Source organism: Choloepus didactylus, chromosome 18 (assembly GCF_015220235.1).
Source record: "Choloepus didactylus isolate mChoDid1 chromosome 18, mChoDid1.pri, whole genome shotgun sequence".
Taxonomy (NCBI): Eukaryota; Metazoa; Chordata; class Mammalia; order Pilosa; family Megalonychidae; genus Choloepus; species Choloepus didactylus.
This window is the reverse complement of record NC_051324.1, coordinates 31,497,718-31,517,233: the sequence shown is the minus strand read 5'-3', so window position 1 is coordinate 31,517,233 and position 19,516 is coordinate 31,497,718. Positions and strand designations below refer to the sequence as shown.

The 19,516-nt window shown below is 41.7% G+C and overlaps 2 protein-coding genes across 2 annotated transcripts; one reads left to right on the top strand and one right to left on the bottom strand.

Annotated features, from left to right (window-relative positions):
* Positions 1-4,438: 4,438 nt before the first annotated feature.
* LOC119513364 (C-C motif chemokine 3-like) lies at positions 4,439-6,301 on the bottom strand. The gene is made up of 3 exons (XM_037808515.1): positions 6,083-6,301; positions 5,332-5,446; positions 4,439-4,932 (listed from the first exon to the last, which is right to left on the bottom strand). The coding sequence occupies exons 1-3, from the start codon at positions 6,168-6,170 to the stop codon at positions 4,842-4,844; spliced, it is 294 nt and encodes a 97-aa protein (XP_037664443.1). The 5' UTR covers positions 6,171-6,301; the 3' UTR covers positions 4,439-4,841.
* Positions 6,302-12,951: 6,650 nt separating this feature from the next.
* LOC119513365 (C-C motif chemokine 3-like) lies at positions 12,952-14,596 on the top strand. Its single transcript, XM_037808516.1, has 3 exons — positions 12,952-13,080; positions 13,762-13,873; positions 14,329-14,596. The coding sequence occupies exons 1-3, from the start codon at positions 13,002-13,004 to the stop codon at positions 14,417-14,419; spliced, it is 282 nt and encodes a 93-aa protein (XP_037664444.1). The 5' UTR covers positions 12,952-13,001; the 3' UTR covers positions 14,420-14,596.
* Positions 14,597-19,516: the final 4,920 nt, after the last annotated feature.

Sequence of the window (19,516 nt, the reverse complement as noted above, 5' to 3'; positions counted from 1 at the left end):
TGGTCACATTCAGTCATTAAAATTCTTTCAGTTTAAAACTCCAATCTCAAATTTGATTTAAGTGTCATTTATTCTTCTCCCCCACATCCCACCACCACCACCACCAATACCACCAATACAAAAAAGGCTCAAGGAAGTTGGAGTATGATGAGAGTTTATTTTGGTTCTGGGATACCTTTCCCTCCCCTACCACACCCCCACCCCCCACATCCCTGCTTCTATTTTCAAGACCCAGCTCTCCTGACATGGGGAGAGGGAGCGTGCATGGGTAATAGAGAGCAAAGAGCAAATTTTCTTAACTGCCCACAGATGTAGCTCCTCATTGGCTGGTTCTCTGTGCTTCTCTTTTTCGTGCTGGCAGAGCACTGGTGCTCTCTCCAGTGGCACAGCGTATTATTTCTTTGAACAGAGGAGGTTCCGGTGGGTCCTCTCTCTATATAGTTCCATGATGTGAGAGATCCCACTCTTGTCCAACATCTTTCAGCTGTCCCCTCAGCTCACACCACTGGCAGCACACCCTGGGCCTTTCCTAGCCTAGAAGGCACCTTTGAACATGTGTAGAAAACCGTCTTGGGGTTCACCCAGCCCTGTGCTAGATGCAAAACTTTATAGAGGAAATGCACATTGGATTTCATTGCCCTCTTGCCCACACAGCCAGAGACCTTCGTGGACAGCAGCTTGAAAACACTAGCTCCTGTTGTCAGGGTGCCTTCAAGCAGTTATCTCCTATGGGTAGGGTGAGCATTTTGAAAATCCAAGGGGATACTATTAATAACTGAGCTGAAAAAACAGTCATAAACTGGGTCTGCCCCAGACAAACTGGGACATATGATAACTCAGTTTATATGGACTCCAGCTCAGCTCTCTTCCACAGGGTCACTCGATCAATGGCAAACTCACTCAATGTGGGGGGGAGTGCATCTGCCCCCCTTTTCTGCCCTGCTTCTTAGCTCCTGCTTTCTTCTCCCCTGCTCAGGTTGGCTCAGGCAAATGAACAAGTTTGCTGCATAGACAACTGGAAAACTACTCTTCTGGCTTACAGGAACAACGAGTCTTCACAAGTTTTCTTAAGATTCTTTCATTGGGCTTCTAGGGGAGGAGAAGTCAAGCCCCCTCCTCTACAAAAGTGGATCCCACTCAGCTGACTGCTCATTATGCTGACAATACCCTCTCTTTCCTCCGCCTATATATAGAATGCCCTGGAAGGATTGTCTGGCTCCAGTTGTTGCTAATTTAATTAGGATGTAAGGTCCTTAAAGGCAATTTAGCCTCAGATTCAAGAAATTGTTAGCATTTACCAGGCAACAGGATATAAACAAATCAAAATCCTTTTACAGTCAATAAAGTAATTCATGGCAACAGGGTCTATTACTGGAAAAAGTGGCAAAGAAGTGTTGACTAAAGTAAGGAAATCTCTAAGACACTGACACGTTAAGAGAAGAGCCCAGATTCCTCCCCAAATTTTGGAAAAAAAGTATATATGGTACAATGTAAATCACAAACAAATGAGCATTCTTCATAAGTAAAGAAAAACTAACATAAAACAGACAGACACGCTTGGTAAATACTCTTTTGGTCTTCAACATCTATTCTCTCACTTTCCCAGTTAAAAGAGCTTTAAATGATCTCGTAGTTTGTACAGCTTTGAGCCCATCATCAGTGCTTATATAGACATAGATTAGCTCAAAGCAATCCACGAATCCATTGCCCTGGCCAGAATGATTGGTTAAGACAGAGGTTGGCAAACTTGTTCTATAATGGGGCAAATAGTAACCATTTTAGGTTTTGTGTGTCATACAGTCACTGGTGTAAGTACTCAGCTCTGCTTTGTAGTGTGACAACAGCCACAGATACAAGAATAAATGAGCCTGGTTATGTTCTAATAAAACTTTTTTTCAAACACACCAGAGTTTGAATGGCATCCAATTTTCATGTGTCTCAAAATATTCCTCTTTTGATTTCTTTTTTTAATCACTTCAAAATGTAAAATTATTCTTAGCTTTGGGCCATACTAAAATAGGTAGGTGGCAAGTCAAATTTGGCGCACAAGCCATAGTTTGCAGAACCCTGTGTGAAACAATGGGCTCCTAACCTAAGCTAAGCCAATAAAAGTGGACTTTAAAGTAAGTCAAAGAGCTGTTGGCTGCTATCTTGCCACCACAAGAAGCCTAAGAACAAAGCCAACCTAGAGAAGAGCAGAGTTGAAAGTTGAAGAAAAACACATCCTGCCATCACTTTTTGAGCCCCTGGCTCCAGCTGCTCCAGAATCCAAATGTGCCTGGCGTGTTACAGCCAATAAATTTCTTTGCCTTAAAAAAAAAAAAAAAAGTGACTTCAAGCTCTTTGCTCTAGGTATGGGGATATAGACTTTCTCTTCTCTAGTAGAAATAAACAATGACCCACACTGTTCTGAAGTTTCTGGCAGCTGTGTATCTTAGCCCTAGGATAAAGCTCTCAAATTGGAATGAGATCAGAAATTCAGAAACACGGTCTATGGTGATACTTAAGAAGCTAATTCTACCTCTCAAAGCTTCAGTTATGTGAACTGTCAAATTTTCCTTATTGCTTAAACCAGATTGAGTCAGCTTTTCTGATATTTTGGCTGGCCTTGGGGTTTCAGAAGCAATACAATGCTCTTTCCATTTTTGGAGGATATAGTTGATATAGCCTACAGCGTTGCAAGTAACAGATCCCCAAAAGTGGAACTGGTAGAATACAGGAGCTAAGTGGGACGCCACTAGCTAGCCCAACAGTTGTTGCCCCCACAGCCTGTTAAATATTTTTACCAAGGCCATCTACCTAGGAAGGTTGCCTCAGAAAGGAAAATTCAGGACCTTGGAGACAGACCACTTCTTACATTATTAGTCTTATTGACTCATAAGGCCCACTGAGAAAGAGATTCAGTTATTTTGACACTGGCTCATTTTAGTTTTCTTAAGAAGCCCTTTCTGCTTGCTGCCTGCAAACCAAGCTGATTGAGAAGCCAGTAATCTGGAGCTTGCAGGCTTGTAAAAGCAGAATTCTCCACTCCAAACTAAGGTTAACGTAAGCAGATACAGGACATAATAGTGGGGTCCAGAAGCAGGCTACCCCTGCTTCAGGCCCCTCCTATTAATTATTATCTTGTTGACAAAATGAACAATCATGTTCTTTATGAGGGTGCAGCTGGGATGCAGTCAGAGGCAGTAAGCTAATTATGGTGACTTTTATACCTGAGACATTGTTTCTCCAGCGGAGAGCAATGTGGAATTGAAGTCAGTGAGATGGGGGTAGGGGTGTGGTGGCACAGAGAGGTGGCAGCGAAGGGGGTCACCAGAGCTCCCAGCCCTGTGCTGGGAGGTTGAAGTTCCCAAACCCAGTTCTAGAAGCAACTTTATGGTTGGCAGATTTTCTGCTTCTGATTAACCACCCAACAATGGAATTGACCAAAAGCCACCAGAACAAAAGCCATCAGATCAAAAGCCTTCAAAAATGGAAAGGGCATTGTATTGCTTCTGAAACCCCAAGGCCAGCCAAAAGCAACCCAAGACTGCACTTCAAAGTGGTTCTCAACTTTGGCTACACATTAACATCATCTAGGAGTTTTTAAATAGCTGATGCCCAGGCCTCACCTAAGTATAATTAAATTCGTAACTTTGGAAGTGAGGCCCTGGCATTGGAGTTTTCAAAAGCTCTCCAAGGAAATCTAATATGAATCCAACATTAAGAAACACTGCTATACACTTAAGCCCATCCTTAGGCACCCATCTCTAGCAGGAAACAGACAACTTCTACAAAAGGTATTTTCCCCAAGTAGGGTTACTAGATAAAATACAGGCATCTAGTTAAATTCAAATTTCAGATAAGCAATGAATAAGTTTTTAGTATAAGTATATCCCAAGTTCTGCATGTGACATGCTTATAGTAAAAAATATTTATCTTATATTTTTATTTGTTAACCCTGGCCACCTTAGCCCTAAAGACTCATTCTCCTAGAAAAAAAAAAAAAAAAATGTCAAGAGCAACAGAGAAGCTGACCAAGAGTTCAGTCAAATGGTAGCTAAGGAGTCTTTGCTAGAATCGTGGGCACGGTTTGTTGGACCTTAACTAACACAATCACTCAGAGCAACAAATGTTAGCCCTCGTTCTGAGAAAAGCTTCCTTGGATGAAAATGAATTTATCTGCACAAATAGGCATCACAGTTTTCTTCCCCTTGGTATTCATGTAAGTGGAAAAATTTCCTAGATCATATTAGCTATGACTGGGTTTATAAAATGCATCAGTTCCAACTTGCCAGAAACTATCTCCAAGAAAAAATGTAGTATCACTCCAGCAGGACTCCATCCCTTTCTTGTAGTTTCTATCCCTCTTCACATTTCCTTACTTTGCCCCCCAGGATTCCTCTCAACCTGGGATTCTGATTAGTTGGGAAAACAAAATCAACAGAATGACCACAAGGAAAATACACACAAGGTTTATCTTTTGTATGTCGTCAATATTTTAAAACACAATGCTAGGCAATGCTAGCAAATATTTGTTGTTTGATACATATGGTACAATTTCTCCAAGAGAAAACTATAATCACACTCATTGACCCACCTATTGAATGTGAGAAGAATTCAAGAGGAAAGGGGAGAGTGAGGACAGTGCCAAAAATTCATCACAGAACAAAGTGCAACAGTGAAATAAATTACAAAAATTAAATGAGATACATAAAGTAAAATTAAAGTTAAGGAGGTCCCCAGAGTGGGTTGGGCAGTGATCTATAGAAGAGGTGGCTTCCGGAATCATTGCCTGGCCCAGGCCCCTGCTCCCCAATCCGCCCACACAGGTAACACCTTCCTTGCTGCTTCCAGGGCACTCAGGCATTCAGCTCCAGGTCGGTGATGTATTTCTGGACCCACACATCATCGGGATTCGCACAGACCTGCCGGCCTCTTTTGGTTTGGAAGCTGCGGAAGGGGCCAGAAAGAATCAAACACTGACGAATCCAGCAGGAGAAGCCGTGGGCCCACTGTGGTCCCTCCAGCTTTCCCTGCCCCAGACATCTCAGGGCCAATCCACATGCTCATAGAATTCTCCCTTAACCTCGGGGTTCACAGACCTTTCCTGAGTGTCTTTTATAGGAGGTCCCTCAGAAAGCCAACTTCCCTCCCCTCTCTGCCCTCTGCCCAGCAGGAAGTCCTCAACACCCTCTGCAGGCCCCAGACCAGGTCAGACAGCACCACAGGAGCCTCTCCTGGGCCCTGCACTCCAAGGGACCCAGGAAAATGAGTGCTCTGAAGGAGCTGCTCCCCACCCTGGACCCTCAGTCTCCCTCCCCAGGAATGGGCAGGAGATCCGGCCCTTACATGACACCGGGCTTGGAGCACTGGCTGCTGGTCTCATAATAGTCATCCACAAACTTGCGCGGAATCTGCCGGGATATATAGGAGAAGCAGCAGGAAGTTGGGGTGTTGGCACCAACTGTGAGAGACAAGGCAGAAAGATTCTAAGTCATCATTCAGAAGAAAAGGCAAGCCAGCTGCTCCTGGTCCCCTGCCTCAAGGGTTAGGAAGAACTGGGAGGAGACAGAACTGTTGTTGGGGGAGACATCGGAGCAAAGGGATCCAGAAGGAAGTCGGCATTTCTTCTTTTCCTTGAAATGTTAATTTCTGTGTCTTTCTCTCTTTCTCTGTTTCTCATTCCCTGTCTGTCTTGTTTTGGGGTCTCTCTACAGGAATTTCATTTCTGAACAAAGCATTTCTTGTACTATCCCTCCTTGGGGAGCTGCGTCTGCAATCCAGGAGGAGAGACAAGGTCTATCATTGGCCACACCACCAGGAGCCAATTGCAGCTAGATTCTACCTCTTGTCAAAATCCCACTTGGGCCTCCATTTACCCAGCCATAAAGTGGAAGTTACCCCCGCTCTGCCTCCAAGAGCTAAAGAATAAGATTCCTACAACCCTTAAGAAGGAAAAGCCTCCTCAGGAAATAGCCTCTGAAATCCCTGTGACATTCTCTACTTGGAGGGTCTGAGGTCACAGACTTTGGCATTGTGCCCAAGTCAGGGCCAGAAGTGGGGTGATGAGAGCAAAAGGAAGGGAGCAGGACAGACTTACATAAGGCAGAGCAGGTCTGGGAGCAGAGGGCTGCAGTGAGGAGCAGGACAGCAAGGGCAGCAGTGGGAAACTCCATGATGCTGGGCATGCAGAGTGTGAGCTGACGTGGTGGCCAAGTAGAGTTGGGACGTGGGACTTGCAGCTGCTACCTCTTTCTGGGGTCTAAGCCATCTCTTCTCTTTATAGGCAGCCTTGGGGCATGAGAAGACGGAAACTTGGGGAGACAGAGGGGAAATTTTTATACATGGTGTAGGTGTCATAATGTGAGCTGCATGTGCCAGGAGAGCTTTGGGTCACCACAAGGGTGCAGGCTGTTTGCTAGAACAGCTCGGTTGCTCACTTGATGGGGAAATGGTTTCCACAGTAAAAGGAGGTGAGATATTGGTGTCACCATGAGATCATGTTAGCTGGTTCCTTCTTTCTAGAGCAGATCTGTAGATAAAACCTTCCTCTACAGAGCTGAACCTTCTGACAGTCTCCCCAGCTGTTCCAACGGCACAGATGAGACAGATGAAAATGCCACAGAGTCTTGAGAAACACAACCCAAGCTGAGACCATACCCAAATGAAGAGAGTAGAATAGCGGGAGCCTTAGCCAAAAGGGGGACAAGATTGAGGTTGGCCTTTCAGACACTGGCTCATTCATCAAACATTTGTGGAACCTCTACAAAATGCTGGTCCCTGGATTAGCCCCTGGTGAGGAACCTAAATATGAGGGCTGATATGAATGAAGAGCCTTAAACTTTCTTATCCTTACCAGCAAAGCTCTCTGCCAGGAATCTGTTCTATGGCTATAGACACAAAGATGAAGAGTTATATGCCCAAAGGCTTTTGTCACTGCTTATTTGTAACAACTAAAAGATGGCCTACAATTAAATAAATTATGATATATTCATCTCTTATAATAATGATTAGCCCTTTAAAACTGAAAAAGTAAAGAAATAAAAAAAAGAAGTCCTCATTCCTCAAAAATCCCATTTCCATGACAATCCAAAATTAACTACCAAATGTTTACTGTTTCCTTATCATGAAGTTTAGAAATGGACATTCCCAGGGTTTGTCTGTCAACTCAATAATATAGTCAGGCTTTTTAAACAACTCTCTTCCCCATCAACACTTTAGTGGCTTTTCATCGTTGGACTTGTTACCTTGTGGTCATAAGATGGCTGCTGCCACTCAGGCATCACATCTCCTCAGGATTTCCTCCACAGGAATAAGGAGGGGGATTCACAGTGGGAGAGAAAGAGCAATGCTGCTACTGGTTTTAACTCATATTGTTTTTTACACAATTTGTAATATGAACTGTGGTTTACTACCCAAAAAGTATTAAAGGCTAATTTTTAAAATGTGTAAAATACAGAAAATAATAAAACTGATTTAGTATCTAGAAGCTGGGTAGGCAGCAAAACAAACACAGGTAAGGATGTGGGAGTTTTCCTCTACATTCTTTCTATCCTACTGGGGCTAGGGAATTCAGAGGCATAATCTGAGTAAAATTTCTTTCCTTGAAAGTAGGAAAAATTCTATTACCCAAACCTAACCACTTTTAACATTTTATTTCTTTCAAATACAGGTTTCTCTAGGTTTGTGATAGTTCCATTTGTTTATTTGCTTTTTTCCCTTCTTTTTTATTGTATGTGTGTTGGGGTAAGGGCATTATTGTAATCATGATATAAATGTAATTTTGTATTCTTGTTTTGTATTCTTATTCTTATATATTGTTTTCTATATAATTTTGTACACTTAATACTATAATATTTTTCCAAGTCATTCCAATATGTTTAAGAGCTGCCTAATTTATTCAACTATCCCCCTGAAGTATTAATATTATCATTCACTATTGCAGTACATTTGGATTGGTTCCGATTTTTAAATGTTATTAGATAAACTGTACCACACAACTTTCCTACCTGTAGACTTTTTGGGTTAAAATACAAAGATACCTAAGGCTTTTGATCCATATAGGGTCCCAGTATCCAATGTGTGTTCATGCCTGTTGCCCAGGATCGAACCCAGTGATGGCATATTGTAGGGACTTGTGAATGTTTGGTGAATGAAACAGAGTTTAAAAGGCTGACCTCACTGCTCTTGTCATGCCAGTAGACCAGACTTCCCCAGTTCCATTCTGTCCGTCTGGATCTGGATTAAACATGACTTGGGCTACTTAAGATTCTGTGGCATCATCATAAATGTCACATCTATGCACCCATGAAGAACACTAGAAATTTCTGCTCTCTGGGAGGGAAAAGAGGATGGTGCAATTCATAGATAGGTTTGTTCTTTAATGGAAGGAACCAGTTAAACTTGGCCTCTCGCTGACACCAACTGCTGGCTTCCCCCTCACTGGTTAATCATTCCCTTAAAAGCACCCCAGTAATGTGATATCATGGTCCTTTTCACACAGGGTGTGGTCTAAGTGTGACTTGTGATGTTCAGGAGGCCATAACATCACCATATACGTCACTATGTGGTCAGAAGTGCTGTAGCAAAGCATTAGCAGTTCTGCTCTATGTGAAGATTAGTTTATCTGTAGATCTCTCTACGGACCTACAGATGTATAGCTCCAGTGCTAACATCTCACCTCCTCTGACTGTGGAGAGTGTTCCCACACAGTCAGCCCCCAAAAATGAGCAACTGAGCTATTTTTGTACACCCTGTGTGACCCAAGGAAACTTGGCATGAGCAATTCACAGCATGACACCACTGCACTTAAAAACCTCCCCTCTGGTCATCCCCAGCCTCCAGCTCCTCATGGCCTAGAGTGGCGTATAAAGGGACATGGGCACGACTTGGACCCCAGAAGTACACAGGACACAGCGGGTGTCCAGTACCATCTTGGCTTTGCCCACACTTCTCTGCCCACTCAATATTGTAGAGGTCTCCATGGCTGTCCCATCAACCAACTCTATCACTTAAGTTTTATGACTTGAGATTTCCTAAGTGAAAACAAAGAATGTCATAGAAGTTTTCAAAATGTCCTGGGCTGTTTGCAAAGGAGTTTTATCTATCCCGGGTTCTATATCTAAAGGGTGGGGGGGGGACGGGTAGGACCTATTTTATTTTGGAAATTGAGGCCTAACAGTTATTAACAAGATGCAGAAGCCAGAGTGAACCAAATGGCAGGTTCACATCAATTCTCCCCAGTTGCTCCATCATTTGGGTGACTTACAGGAGATGGTCTCTTGATGGAGAATGTTTTTGTAGACCTTGGGAAGTACCCCCAAAACAGATGGAACAAGAAAGGGCCAATGGTTCCACTAGCTATATTCCCTGAAGAGGGAGTTAGAGATTGAAAATAAGACACAAGTAGAAATTAAAAACAAAAATTCAAGTTAAAGAAGAAATGTATGGCTTCCGGTGGCTTCTCCTTGTGCTCCACTTGGCAGCCTTGAACACTGGTATCTTGCTCGCCCTCTCAGAGGATTTGCTGAGGCTCCTGATGCCCACGCTCATGGTCAGGGCAGATGCCCTACTGCCAGCTGCTCCTCTTAAGTCTCTCCAGATCCACTGCAAATTTGAGCCCTGTGCCAGTTTGGATATATTATGTCCCCCAAGAAAAAAGCCATGATCTTTTAATTCAGTCTCTTGGGTATTGAGATTAGGTTGTTTCCATGGAGATGTGACCCACCCAACTGTGAGTGACACCTTCGGTTACGGTGTGACCTCTGATTGAATGTTTTCATGGAGGTATGGACCCACCATTTGGCATGGGTCTTGATTAGTTTATTGAGCCCTATAAGAGCTCAGACAGAAGGAGCTCGCTGCTGCAGCTTACAGAGATATTTTGGAGAACGCAATCTAGGAGCAAGCAGACACCTAGAGAGGAATGTCCCGGGAGAAAGCCATTTTGAAAACAGAACTCCAGAGCAGATGCCAGCCACATGCCTTCCCAGCTAACAGAGGTTTTCAGATGCCACTGGCCATACTTCAGTGAAGGCATCCTATTGTTGAAGCCTTGCCTTGGACACTTTATGGCCTTAAGACTATAACTTTGTAACCAAATAAAACCCCTTTTAAAAAGCCAATCCAGTTCTGGTGTTTTGCAGAACGGCAGCATTAGCAAACAAGAACAAGTCCTTTCACATATATATAATGTACAAACATTTTCCAAACATTTTCTCCCAGTTCAGGAACTGTCCTTTCATTCTCTCAAAAGGGCCACATAAAGAGTAAAATTTTTAACTTTGATGAAGTTAATTTTATCATTTTTTTTTTTTTTTACTTATGGACCATGCTTTGGTGCCTATTTAAGAAATCTTTTCCCAAACCAAGCTCACAGGGTTTCCTCCTACATTTTCTTCTAGATGATATACAGTTTTAGCATTTATAATTAGGTCTATGACCCACTTTGAGATAATTTTTGTATAATTTTATGTTTTTGCATTTGGCCATCCAATTTTTTCAAAAAAAATTTTTTGAAAACCAGCTGTCCATGTGTCAGTCTATATCTAGACTCTTAGTTCTGTTCCATTGATCCATGTGTCTATCTCAACATCAGTATCAGACTGTCTTGATTACTGTAGCTTTGTAATAAGTCTTAAAATGGGGAGCAATAGCCCTCCATCTTTATTCTGCCTTTTCAAAATTGTTTTGACTATTCTAGATTTTTCGTACTTCCTCATGAATCTTAGAATCAGATTTCAATTTCTACACCAAAAAAAGTCTAGTGTGATTTTTATACTTTTCACAAAAATCAACTCAAAAGGGATCATAGACCTAAATGTAAAATGCAGAACTATAAAACTTTTAGAAGAAAACAGGAGAAAATCTAGGTGACCTTGGGTTTGGCAATGACTTCTTAGATACAACCCCTAGAGCACTATCCAAGAAAGAAGAAATTGGTAAGTTGGACTTCATTAAAATTAAAAGCTTCTGCTCTGTGAAGGACGCTGTTGAGAATGAAATACAAGACACAGACTATGAGAGAATATTTGTAGAACACGTATCGGAAAAAGGACTTGAATCCAAAATACCCAGAGAACTCTTAAACCTCAATAATAAGAAACTAAATAACCCGATTTAAAAATGGGCAAAAGAGCTGAACAGATACCTCACCAAAGGAGAGATACACATGGCAAATAAGCATATGCAAAGATACTCAGCATCATAAATCACTAGGGAATTGCAAATTAAAACAACAATGATGTATTACTGTACCCCAATTAGAACATCTAAAATTCAAAACACTGACAACACCAAATTCTGGCAAGGATCTGGAGCAACAAGAGCTCTCATTCATTGCTGATGGGACTGCAAAATGGTAGTTTGGCAGTTTCTTACAGAGCTAAACATAGGCTTACCATATAATCCAGCAATTGCATTCCTAAGTATTTACCCAAAGGAGTTGAAAACTTATGTCCACAAAAAAAAAAAAAAAAAAAAAAAAAAAAAAAAAAAAAAAAAAAAATTCACATGAATGTGTATAGCAGTTTTATTCATAATTGCCAAAACTGGAGGGACTTAAGATGCCTTTCCATGGGTGAGTGAATAAACAAATGATAAAAGAAATGAGCAAATGAGCTATCAAGCCATGAAAAAAAAAAAACATAGTGGAAACTTAAATACAAGTTCTTAAATAAATAATCAGTCTAAAATGGCTATGTACTGTATGATCCCAAGTATATGACATTCTGAGAAAGGCAAAACTATGGAGACAGTGAACGATCAGTTGTTTCCATGGGTTGGGGTGGTGGGGTCGAGGTAAGGGATGAATACGTGCAGTATGGGGCATTTTTAGGGCAGAGAAACTATTCTGTATTTAATACCTTCATGTAGATACATGACATTACATATTTGTCAAAACCCATAGAACTGTATATACAAAGAGCTAACCCTAATGTAAACCATGGACTTTAGTTACCAACAATGTATCAACACGGGTTCATTGAATATAAAAAATGTACCACACTAATGCAAGATGTTAATAAAAGGTGAAATTATGTGAGGGTGGGGAAGTAATATGGGAACTCTGTACTTCTTGTGCAATTTTTCTGCAAACCTAAAGCTGCTCTAAAAATAAAATGTATAAAAAGATTCATAAAAAATTACTGTGAAATTTTCTGTCTTACTCATTAATATTTAATACCAAATCAAGTATTTGCATGTCATTATATTTGTATAAGAGGGTGGTTAATGGTCACTGAGTGGATTTACTTTATCATTTCAACTTTGTATTGTACGTACTTTGGTATCAATTATATGATCCTAAATAAGCTGCACCAAACATCATTGTCCTTAAAATTTTCTCCTTTTGTGGCTTCATTTCCATACGATAGATTCTGAGAAGCGCAGTTTCGGGTTCAAGGAGTATGAGTATTTTAAGCTGTCGACCCTCATTCAGTGCTGAAACTAATGAATATATGATAAGCGGAGCAATTGCTAGAAAGCAAACCCAACTTTTACCATTCTTATACCTCCAGACTTCCCAATTCTGTTCTGTCTACCTGGGGTATGGTTAAGTTGGGTTTAGGCTGCTTGAGGCTCGGTGGAATCATTGCACATGTCACATTTGTATTATCAGAACAATTGTGGGCATCTACTGGAACATTCTACTCTCTGGAAGGAGGCTGGGGCCACTGAATTCAGAGAGAGATCTGTCATCTGGGGAGGAAACAGCTAAGCATGATTCTAGCTCCTGGTCACCCATCTGGAGGAATGACTTCCTCATAAGTACCCCAATCAAGTGGGCAAATGAGCCATCCTTGTGTGTACTTAAACCCTCCTAGTAACCACAGGCAACCCTGGGTAGTGCAACTCACATGACACCACTATGCTTACAATTTCTTGCCTAGGCAACTCCAATTTCCATGTTCCCATGGCCCAGGGCTGCCTATAAAAGGAGGGGAGATAGCTCAGACCCTGGAGGAAGGTCAGCAGTTATATGTTCCCAGGCCCCATCTCAGCTCTGCCTGCCCAGCACCATGAAGGTCCTCGTGGCTGTCCTTTTTGTCCTCCTCTGCACCACAGCCCTCTGCTCCCCAGACTCCTGTTGTGGTCAAGGTGAGTCTGTTGTCTGTTTTCCTTTAATAGTAGTTCTCCACTCTGGCCAGAAGTCCAACCAAATCTTCCAAGTGCTATGACCTGAGAACCCCCATGGAATTAGAGATCTTCCAATAGGGTTTCCAAATGACATGTTCATGGTCATTTGCTTCCAGAGGGTTCTTTTTTTCAAAGGAGTCTACTATCTGGGCTGCAGGATAGGTGTTTAGAGAGGTTTTATCTGACTTTTTTAGATGAAATCATTGAAATCCAACTTATGGGGTTATCAACAGGAAGTACAACCTAGGTCTATTTAGTTTCCATTAGTGCTGGTAATGTTATAGAACTACCTCCAAGATTCCTAAGAGCTCCACCCTTTGGATGACTTATAAGATCTGCCCCTACTTTCACTCACCTATCTTACAATTTAATGGATAGGAAAAACTCCCTGAAGAGAGCTAGGAGAAAGAAACAGACTATCAAGAGGGCTGGGTCTCCTGTAGAATAAGAGCAAGACCCAAATGGAGAGACAAAGCAAAAGGCAAGGCTAGGAAAATTAATGGGAGGAAAAAAAGAAACTATTTCCAGCTTCCTTTTCTTCCAAAGCTCAGCGCAGCTGTGCTGTCCCTCTCCACTTCTTCCTGACCCTCTCAGCCTTGCCTGTTCTGAGCAATGACTCCAGTTGTCCTTGTTTCCTCACAGACAGGGTTCACAGCCCACCTACCTGCTGCTTCACCTTTATCTCCCAGCCAATACCCCGCAACCTTGTGACTGCCTATTTTAAGACCAGCCAGTGCCCCCACCCTGATATCATGTAAGTATCGGTCCTCTTGCCCACTTCTGAGGAGAGAAAGAATGTGTTAGGGAGAGAATGCCCACAAGAGTCAGAGTGGGGAGCAGCTCACCAGTGCACCAGCTGGTGGAGAAGGAGATATCCTAGGAAGGCCCAGCCCTCTGGAAGCCTATCATGGGTGCAGGACAAGGAGAGAGGCCACTGGGCTGTCTCCTGACATGGGCTGGGGGCCTGAAGAAGGACCTGTCCAGAAGTAGAGGGAAGAGAGGAGAGGAAGAGGTAGCAGAAAACAGGCAGCCTGAGGGAATCTCCATAAATTACTCAGGGAAGTTCTGAGGACCCTTGGGATTGGGGGAATGATTCCTTGATGAAGTGAACTAGCCCTGAGCTGCCCAGGACTGAGAGGAGAACGAAGGAGCCAGTTTGTCGAGGATGTCCTTATTCATTCCTGTATGTAGTACTTCTGTCCTCCACAGCTTTCTCACCATAAAGCAGCGTCTGATCTGTGCCAAACCTAGCGATGCCTGGGTCCAGGAATACATCAGAGACCTGGATCAGAATGCCTGAGTGGTCCAAGGAACAAGTCAGAGGTGTGGGTAGATCAGGGAGCAGGAACCTGAACCAGGGGTCCGTGCAACCTGGGAACCCCTCTCCTATGATCCCTCATTGGATGTTTTCTCAGAAACTGTATGACACCCTTATTTCAATATTCAGGGTGATATTGATTGATTCTGCTCCTCTCTCTAGGCAAACAATGGACCAAATCCATCAACAAATGATTATTGAGTTTTTCTGAGCCCTTTACTCTGTTTAAAAAAAAAAATGTCAGAATAATAAAGATAACATTCATTTTTTAGTAAACCTTGGACTTCTGGCTATTATTTGTTTTGTTTTCCTGACAAATCAGGTTCATTGGTTTGCATGAATAATAGGGATAACTAGAGGCATGTGTGTCGGAAGGGAGGACAAGAGAAAGAGGATGAATGTCATTCCAATGACACCAGGCTTAGGGCTAGTGACACATTCCTTATAAGCTAAAAAAGAAGCAAAGTATTAAAAACAAATGAAAATGCATATGTACCAAGAATATCCACCATTTAAATGAGCACCAAAGCAAGACATTCTGTCATGCACCTTTATGTGTTTTCAAATTAAGCTCTCAAGTACAAAGAGTAACTTTTTTTTTTTTTTGACAATTTACTATGAGCCAGTCTGTGCCAATAGCATTGCATTCACTGACGAGTCTTCAAAGCACCACTGGGTTGTATGTACTCTTACTGGCTCCATTTGACATAGGAGAAAACAAAGTTTCAACATGGTTAAGAAACTAGCCTGAAGTCACACTGCTAATAGTGCTGAGATCAAACCTACAGACCAGATCAGGTCCTGAACTCTTACTCAGCCACTAGGAAAGTGTGTCTCGATGTGGTTGTGCTCCATCTGGAAAAGATTGACCAGTAATGCAGTTTCCTGAAAAGAGAGAGCCTCTGGGTAAGAAAAGACCATCTTCATGGATGAGGCAAGATGGCCCTACCATCTCCCAGCTCCTCACCCGATGCAAAGGAAATTTATTCCTTCGTATTAAGCCCATGTGATGGTCTCTCTACCCAGCCATTTCCACCGTCTCAAGAGGCTGTCGGCACAGTGACGTCTGCTGCCCATGAAGAGGTCCCAACTTGAGAATGAGTAGAGAGCCTTCCCTTCTTGCAGATGAATTGTTAACCGTAATTCTTTTTCCAAGAAAGATCCCTTCTTTTGACTTAGTGGGTACATGGTGACAGTCTGTGTTGGGGCCAGTTATCTCTCCTTCCCACACTCCCACTCTGTGCTTACAGACTGGAGGGATTAAGGGGTCAGCGTTGGATATGGAGAGATCTGTCCTGCCATTCAGGGGCCATTCATCCTAGAACATATATCCATCCCCAACTCTTGGACTATCTCTTTAGAATGTTTGCAACAAGGAAAGTCCTCTCAAAATCTTGCATAAAATATTGCATAAAAGCACCCAAAAGCAAAAAATTAATAAGTAATTGTTGGTTGGATATCCCAGATAAGACAGAAATCCATGGACTTTAACCTGGCATTCTAGGTTTCTTCTAGATTGGGGATGGCTGCAAATCAGAATAGTAGGCTGAGAGAGTGAGCTGAACCTTTGATAGCCTGAATAGACTAGAGGGAAAATAAGAGTACAGGGCTGCACAAGTGTATAGACCTCAGGGTACCATGCTCTACCCTATCTCACACCCTAAACAAAAATTAACTCAAAGTGGATCAAAGACCTCAATATAAGAGACAGCACCATAAAACTCCTAGAAAATAATGTAGGGAAACATTTTCAAGACCTTGTATTAGGCGGCCACTTCCTAGACCTTATACCCAAAGAACAAGCAACAAAAGAAAAAATAGATAAATGGGAACTCTTCAAGCTTAGAAGTTTCTGTACCTCAAAAGAATTTGTCAAAAAGGTAAAGAGGCAGCCAACTCAATGGGAACACATTTTTGGAAACCACGTATCTGACAAAAGACTGATATCTTGCACACATAAAGAAATCCTACAACTCAATGACAATAGTACAGACAGCCCAATTATAAAATGGGCAAAAGATATGAAAAGACAGTTCTCTGAAGAGGAAATACAAATGGCCAAGAAACACATGAAAAAATGTTCAGCTTCACTAGCTGTTAGAGAGGTACAAATTAAGACCACAACGAGATCCCATCTCACACCAATTAGAATGGCTGCCATTAAACAAACAGGAAACTGCAAATGCTGGAGGGGATGTGGAGAAATTGGAACACTTATTCATTGTTGGTGGGACTGTATAATGGTTCAGCCACTCTGGAAGTCAGTCTGGCAGTTCCTTAGAAAACTAGATATAGAGATACCCTTCGATCCAGCAATTGCACTTCTCGATATATACCCGGAAGATCTGAAAGCAGTGACATGAACAGATATCTGCACGCCAATGTTCACAGCAGCATTATTCACAATTGCCAAAAGATGGAAACAACCCAAATGTCCTTCAACAGATGAGTGGATAAATAAAGTGTGGTATATACACATGGTGGAATACTACACGGCAGTAAGAAGGAACGATGTGAAACATATGACAACATGGATGAACGTTGAAGACATAATGCTGAGCAAAATAAGCCAGGCACAAACAGAGAAATATTATATGCTACCACTAATGTGAACATTGAAAAATGTAAAATAAATGGTTTATAATGTAGAATGTAGGGGAATTAGTAATAGAGAGCAATTAATGAAGGGAGAAAGATAACCCAATAAGAACAGATAAGCTATCATGGGTAAATTCAACGTTCTGGGAATGCCCAGGAATGACTATGGTTTGTTAATTTCTGATGGGTATAGTAGGAACAAGTTCACAGAAATGTTGCTATATTAGGTCATTTTCTTGGGATAGAGTAGGAACATGTTGGAAGTAAAGTAGTTATTTTAGGTTAGTTGTCTTTTTCTTACTCCCTTGTTATGGTTTGGTTGAAATGTTTTCTATTGTTTGTTTTTTTTTAACTTTTTTTCAATATAGTTAATTTTAAAAAAAAAAAAGTTAATTAAAAAAAAAAAGCAATGAAAAAAATATGCAGAGCCCCCTTGAGGAGCTGGTGGAGAATGCAGGGGTATTGGGCCTCCCCACCTCGATGGTTGCTGATGTGCTCACAGACATAGGGGACTGGTGGTTTGATGGGCTGAGCCCTCTACCACAGGACTTGCCCTTGGGGAGACTGTTGCTGGAAAGGAGAGGCTAGCCCTGCCTATAACTGTGCCTGAGAGCCTTCTCCCAAATGCCTCTTTGTTGCTCAAATGTGGCCCTCTCTCTCTAGCTAAGCCAACTTGAAAGGTGAAATCACTGCCCTCCTCCTATGTAGGATCTGACACCCAGGGGAGTGAATCTCCCTGGCAACGTGCAATATGACTCCCGAGGAGGACTCTAGGCCCGGCATCGTGGGATGGAGAACATCTCCTTGACCAAAAGGGGGAAATGAAAGGAAATGAAATAAGCTTCAGTGGCAGAGAGATTCCAAAATGAGCCAAGGGGTCACTCTGTTGGGCACTCTTATGCACGATATAGATAACCCTCTGTAGGTTCTAATGAACTGGAATAGCTAGCAGTAAATACTTGAAACTATCAAACTACAACCCAGAACCCTTGAATCTTGAAGACAATCGTATAAAATTGTAGCTTATGAGGGGTGACAATGTGATGGGGAAAGCCATATGGACCACACTCCCCTTTGTCCAGTGTATGGATGAATGAGTAGAAAAATGGGGGCAAAAAAAAAAAGGCACTCAGTGTTCTTTTTTACTTTAATTGTTCTTTTTCACGTTAATTTTTATTCTTATTATTTTTGTCTGTGTGGTAATGAAAATGTTCAAAAACTAATTTGAGTGATGAACGCACAACTATATAATGGTACTGTGAACAATGGAATGTACACTTTGTGTGACTGCATGGTATGTGAATATATCTCAATAAAATTGAATTAAAAAAAGAAGATACCATCCTCTGCTTTCAGCAAATATCTTAGGGATAAAAGTAAATTAGAAGTGAACCAGCCTTGAATAGACAGGAGCCAGCTTCAGACAGCTGGGTGGTCCAGAATATCATACATTTCATAAAAATTTTAACATGATCCCAGATTGCTAATGCAGTGAATGCTTGGAATTTGGGGAAACTTGGAATTTTGGGCAAAGAACTGGAAACTCTAATGAATATAATTTCCTATTTGGGAAAGAAATTCTAGAACTTAAAAATGCAATAACTGAAATTAAAAAGAGCAGATTAAAGGCTGAAGAAATGTTGATCAAGCAAAGACAGGCCAAAATGAAGTAAGAAGAAACAGAGGGATGAAAAATACAAAATAAAAGAGAAGAGAATATATATCTGATTAATTGGAATCCCAAAATGAGAGAAGAGAGAGAATGAGACAGCAAATATATCTGAAGAGATAATGGCTAACAGTTTTACAAAACTGATGAAAGACATCAATTCAAAGATTCAATAAGCCCCAAAATACTAAGGAGGATAAGTGAAAAGAACTCCACACCTAGACATGTGGTTGAAAACTACATTTCACCAAAGAAAAATAGAAAATCTTTCAAGTATACAGAAGTGGGTAAAAGCAGATGACCTTTAAATTAGAGAACAACCTCTGGGTTCTGCTGATCCACTCCCCAATTAAACTCATGAAAATTATTTTGTAAAAAAAAAAAAAAAAAAAAAAATACAGTTAATGCCTCTGGAAATGGCCCAAAAGACAAACAGCAAAGGAAGAAACATCTTTTCAAGTACATCTATGAAAATTCAGCAAGAAAAGCAAAAGTCTGTGGCTGGTTCCTCCCTCCCCACTCCCCGCTTAGCAACATGGAGATTTTACACCAGACCTCTGCAGCCAAGAACATAGGGCTTTCCTTCCCCCCAGCTCTCATTTAGAGGACTTTCTTCTCAGGAGAAGAAGGACTTCAACATTTCCCATCCTGCCCCCAGCTACCTTTTGATAAGGTGAAGTCCTAGTTAACGGCAATTGAGAGGTGGGGCTCCCTTCTTCTACCAAGTTCTACTTGTGGAATGAAGGCTCTACTTTGGGAGCAACGCACTGAGAACTCTGAAGCCCCAATCACCCTTACTCCAACTCATGAGA